The 5,928-nt window shown below is 38.8% G+C and overlaps 1 protein-coding gene across 1 annotated transcript; it reads right to left on the bottom strand.

The window, feature by feature from the left end:
- Nucleotides 1–547: 547 nt before the first annotated feature.
- LOC135516486 (fatty acid-binding protein, intestinal-like) lies at nt 548–4,966 on the bottom strand. Its single transcript, XM_064940828.1, has 4 exons — nt 4,815–4,966; nt 3,510–3,682; nt 2,314–2,421; nt 548–1,761 (listed from the first exon to the last, which is right to left on the bottom strand). The coding sequence occupies exons 1-4, from the start codon at nt 4,936–4,938 to the stop codon at nt 1,711–1,713; spliced, it is 456 nt and encodes a 151-aa protein (XP_064796900.1). The 5' UTR covers nt 4,939–4,966; the 3' UTR covers nt 548–1,710.
- Between the last annotated feature and the right edge of the window lie 962 nt (nt 4,967–5,928).

Raw genomic sequence — 5,928 nt, 5'->3', positions numbered from 1 at the left:
GTTAAAAAAAAAAAAGTTGAGGGATGGGCCTGGAGTAGTTTATCCACTCTGAAATTCATAGACAGAGCAATGTTTATAAAGTGATGGGGCTAGACAGTTGAACGAAGCTCATGAGGCATTTAGAAGTTATATTCTTGAAGAATCCATGGGTATATAGCATTAATACGTTTAAATATAAACCGCAGATTGCCCCTTTTGAAGTAACATGAATATTCTGGAGAAGCCCTCTCCGACGTCTTTTCGACCTTCTCACTGTCTTGGATTGTCTTTTCAGGGTTGTTTTGAGGAATCCGTCTTGTTTTGTGACAGTGTTACCAAAAATCTCCTCATGATTTGTCAAAACTCTTCACGTGAAGGTCTACATAGTGCTATCATAATAATGGCGGAGACGATGACAGAAATGCCATGACAGATTATGTCTTTTCAGGACAATTGACTCTTGAGCTAAATAACAGCTTGTATCGTGGCGTATTCAGGACAGTTTTACATTGGCTAATGTTGGAGGCTGTGACATTTTCAAAAAATCATGCAGGCATATACAATTCGCTGGAACGTTAAAGTATTTTTATTGTGCAAGACCAATTATAAAAAATTGTTGAGTAGAAAAGGACACCTGTTAAATGTACACCAAAGATGACACGTCCCTTTCTGGATTCAATGGAGAGTTTAATCTTGATTGTTCAAAGGTTTTAGTCACTCTGGAAGTATATCAGCCAACATAATGTTCCTTGCTTTATGAATGTTTGGAAGGTTTTAGCAGGCCACACTGTGGAAATGCTATTCATTAACTAGAGGGGCTATGTCATAAACCCTCAAGGTTCCAGAATGGGATGAAAATGGCAGCCATATTGGTCAGGTAGAAATCCAAACCAGTCTAATTGGAGTAAATGGCAGTAGAGGCATAATCCAGAATTGTTTCATGCAGGAAAATAAAAGTAAGGCATGTGATATATCAGAAATTGTGTAATATAATTATTGTCAAACTAAAATAGTATCATATAATTATAAATACAGTTTATACTTGTTTTATACAAATGTTCTGTATAAATAGCTTCTAAAATATATGTAAACCGACCATAAATGTCTAAATGTTTACAGACCATAAATGTCTAAATGTTTATTTTCTTTGAAAGCTGTGAGTGCTTTTATATGATTCAATATCAGTACTTCTGCAATTACAACTAAGTCCTATCATCAACTGATTTCAGCCACTGTATCGCTGTGGATTGATTGCATTGTTTCAATGGAATATTGGCAGTTAATTTGAGAAATGGATGGACTCATTCCTCGAAGATTGGCTGGCTAGATAGCTAACAAACATACCAATGCAGATACGTTCATAAAATTCATTATTTTACACAATATCTTATCACAGCACTGGCAAACTACGGTTGACCAACTTCCTGACCAAAATAGCTAACCTTTATACCGTCATAAGAATGTTCATGACCATTCCGGTATTCTAATTCTTAATTCTATGGTCCACACCTTCAGTTAAGGGTTCTTCAGAGGGTGATATGGCCTTCATCCAATAGTGAACTATTGAAGCTGTTCTTGGGGGTACACGGGGTTTGGAGAATGAGGGGAAGGCACTGCAAATTTGGACTTATACTTTAAATTTGGCACCTGAGCTAAAGTCTTGCCACATATTCTTAATAAGGTTAGAAAAAACAGAATGATATGTGAGATAGAAATTTGTCATGAATCCCTTTAAGCCTTCTTGAAAATCCTCTTGGCATCCACCCCATCGTAGTTATAGCTCTGTTGGAGAAGAGAGTCCTTAATCAATGTAAAAAGGTTGCCATTTTCATTGAAATAGACGTACCAGCACAGTGAGTACACTAGAGACTACAATATGAATCTCTGATTACAATGCTTATTCAGTTATGACAATGATATTGGTAATGTTTCAGTAGGACAAATGTTAATTCATAAGCATTAATATACTGTGTAGGTGAGAAATATACATGTTATAAACATTTATCTGCATTTCTGTAAATTTTTCTGCATTAGCATTTATAACATTTTAAATTGTAAAAGTTCAAATAAATTTATAATGTCTTATTTGATTTGATTTGATTCATGCTCGCAGTCAACAAGACTGGATAATGCAGAAGGTAACAGTTACAAGGAAAAATATAATACATTAAATGTAAAAAGTCTGAAAAAAAGTCAAAACTAAAGTTTAAAAACTCACATTTGGTTATTAAAAACATCACTTCTAGTTATTCTGGTAACAGTTACAGTTACAGTTGTGCAACATTATAAAGATCATTTGAAAAGATACATGATGTGGGATTTTCTCACACTAACCTGTACTAGCTCTCCTCCCACCACGGCCCGAGTGGTGGTCAGCACCTTACTGTTGTCTTTCCTGGTGAATTTACCCTTCAACACATCTCCATCCATCTCCCAGGTACCCTGTGGGACAGATAGGGTTAACGGTGACTGTAATGTTCGTCGCCCATGCATCGATAACAATCACCCATTGTTATCGATGCATCGGTTAAACAGTATCTTGAGATATGATATATCTAGGGCATAGGTCAATTCAAACAAATGGCTAGCCAAACATGAGCTAGTAAAGAAATGGCTAGCCAAACATGAGCTTATAAAGAAATGGCTAGCCAAACATGAGCTAATAAAGAAATGGCTAGCCAAACATGAGCTTATAAAGAAATGGCTAGCCAAACACGAGCTAATAGAGAAATAGCTAGCCAAACATGAGCTAGTAAAGAAATGGCTAGACAAACATGAGCTTATAAAGAAATGGCTAGCCAAACATGAGCTTATAAAGAAATGGCTAGCCAAACATGAGCTAATAAAGAAATGGCTAGCCAAACATGAGCTTATAAAGAAATGGCTAGCCAAACATGAGCTTATAAAGAAATGGCTAGCCAAACATGAGCTAATAAAGAAATGGCTAGCCAAACATGAGCTTATAAAGAAATGGCTAGCCAAACATGAGCTTATAAAGAAATGGCTAGCCAAACATGAGCTTATTAAGAAATGGCTAGCCAACCATGAGCTTATAAAGAAATGGCTAGCCAACCATGAACTTATAAAGAAATGGCTAGCCAAACATGAGCTTATAAAGAAATGGCTAGCCAAACATGAGCTAATAAAGAAATGGCTAGCCAAACATGAATTTAAACAGCAAATATGCATATATTCATTGTAAACTTATTCTAACGGGTTACTCTATATGGACAAAAACTACAAAACACTTTTACAGTGCACAGTCATGCATAGGTCACTTCAGAAGGCTTACATCTATAAACTGTTGGAAAAGGTCACATTTTCCAACTCCATCATCAGCACGATTTCCACTTTTTCTGAGCATGACAACAGTTTATCAAAAGACACAAAGCAGAAATAAATTTGGAGGATTTACATTTCATGAAGGCTTTATGAATGGGGGCTTAGATTTCAATCTCTACAACTTTCTGTTGGATACTGTGAATGATAGCCTACTAAAATAAGTCTAGGTTGAAAGAGTTGAAACATACTGAGACTTCGGTGCCGTCGGCCAGCGCGTAGTCAAACTGTACGCCCAGGGTGAAGTCGATGTCTTTGTTACGGAAGGTGCTGGATTCCTTGATGTGGAACTTGTCTCCTGTCTGCTCGATGATAACCTTCAGGTTATCATGTTCCGCCAACTTCCTCTTCATCACATTGATGCCTGTTGGAAAATGCAGTAGATAGAGTGTTGTAGATGAGGCGTGGGTCTGAGCCTCTTGGCGTAATGGCTAAATTGCTGGATATATAGAGGGATGTAGATGAGGCGTGGGTCTGAGCCTCTTGGCGTAATGGCTAAATTGCTGGATATATAGAGGGATGTAGATGAGGCGTGGGTCTGAGCCTCTTGGCGTAATGGCTAAATTGCTGGATATATAGAGTGATGTAGATGAGGCGTGGGTCTGAGCCTCTTGGCGTAATGGCTAAATTGCTGGATATATAGAGTGATGTAGATGAGGCGTGGGTCTGAGCCTCTTGGCGTAATGGCTAAATTGCTGAATATATAGAGTGATGTAGATGAGGCGTGGGTCTGAGCCTCTTGGCGTAATGGCTAAATTGCTGGATATATAGAGTGATGTAGATGAGGCGTGGGTCTGAGCCTCTTGGCGTAATGGCTAAATTGCTGGATATATAGAGTGATGTAGATGAGGCGTGGGTCCTGAGTCTCTTGGTGTAAATACTAAAGTGCTGAATAGATAGTAAAAGTTCAAGCCCCAAGTTGGGCTACTAAAAATGATTTTTTTTCGCATTGAGTTATCAATTAGGTCCAAGGTCCAATTAGCCTATTTATTCATACTACCTGTCTGGAGAAATGGTACGTGTTCATCATCATAATGTTACTCATTACACCCTACCTAGATCCCGAAAAAGCTTGTGTCTGTTGACAAGCTTTTAAAATGGCAACAGCCAAGAGCTATTGTTATAGCTGTGCAGCAATACAGCATGCCTCTGACTGATAACTCACATCCACTCAAACAAGCCACAGGATCAAAGATTACCTCAAAACCATCACTGTCACACACGCAATATACCAACACTTGTTTTACAAATCCTATATGATACAGTCAGACTTATAGGATGAAAATATAAATCTGACAGTATCGTATAGGATGATACTATAAATCTGACGGTAGCTTGTACCATCGATGTAAGTGCTGACCATACCAAGCCACATTAAAAATATAATCCTTCATTAAGAAATGCAACATCACCTTTCATAAAACACACACACACACACACAAAGTATACACACATGCACATACACATTGCACACATCCACACACACACCGACTCACCCATCTGCTCCATGAACTTGTCGTAGTTCTCGTTGTGTTCAACTTTCCAGGTACCATTGAATGCCATGTCTACTGTGGGCAGTGGAACGACTGTGTGCAGGACCGTGGGACTGAGAATGCCCATTTGCCTCCCTTTATATAGAGGCCCCGGTTGGCTCTTCTTTATCTAACTGATTATCTGTCTGCTGATGTGGCCATTTAAAGCTGATGTCAAATATAGGGCGATTACTGCACGGCCTCAAGGATACAAAGATAAATGGCCAAGGGCAACTCCCTCCCCAGGGCTGGCACATGGACAATGTAGCGCTGTTCTATTTCAGAAGAGAAAAGCATTCGTTTATAGGACTCTCCTTGGCATATTTCCCAGGGGACCTCTCTCTGTGTCTGTCTGTGTCCAGCATGACAATGAGCCCCTAATGAACCGCTCATTGATGGTGGGAGAGTTCTAGCGTTTTTAATTGGGCTGACAGAATTCGCCCCACTACTAGAAAGTTTTTTGTTGTTCATGATACAAAGTCGATGCGTAAATTGTAGCCTGATATTTTCACTGTATTCTCACGGTCAATGGTGTGTCCTCAATTATACAGAGGAGATTTTGTGCCCTTGTAACTGGCATACTTTATCAATGAGAACAACAGAGGAATATTGTTACTTAGTTCCCACTTACCATTGCCAATTAACTCATTGCATTGAGATTAGATACTGTCGGCCTCCTGGAATAACCTTGTATCTCCATAAAGGAAACTTTTCATGAATTGATTGCCATATAGGAAATTCCTTTTGAATAACTTTATGTGTTTCTTAGAATCATGAAATCCTCAAAGCACATGGAGGTGAATGACTCAATCTAAATAAATAGGGACACAAGCTTTTTCCGGGAGGTCAACGATAGTGGCATAGTATACCGTGAAAGCCATGTAAAACAGGGACAACCAGGGCAATAAGGAATCCTCGGGTGTGGCTCAGGCGCCAGAGATTCTATTCTGATGTCACAAATGATAAGTATTTTTGTCCTTACAACGAGTCACCAGTGCTTGAACTTTTCACGAGTCTTCTTCTGCACGCCACGTTATCAAATCCCTTTGGAATTATGGGTAGTATTCAACAGTTTCAT

This window comes from Oncorhynchus masou, chromosome 27 (assembly GCF_036934945.1).
Source record: "Oncorhynchus masou masou isolate Uvic2021 chromosome 27, UVic_Omas_1.1, whole genome shotgun sequence".
In the NCBI taxonomy this organism is placed as follows: domain Eukaryota; kingdom Metazoa; phylum Chordata; class Actinopteri; order Salmoniformes; family Salmonidae; genus Oncorhynchus; species Oncorhynchus masou.
The sequence above is the reverse complement of the archived record's forward strand: the minus strand, read 5'-3'. Positions and strand labels throughout refer to the sequence as shown.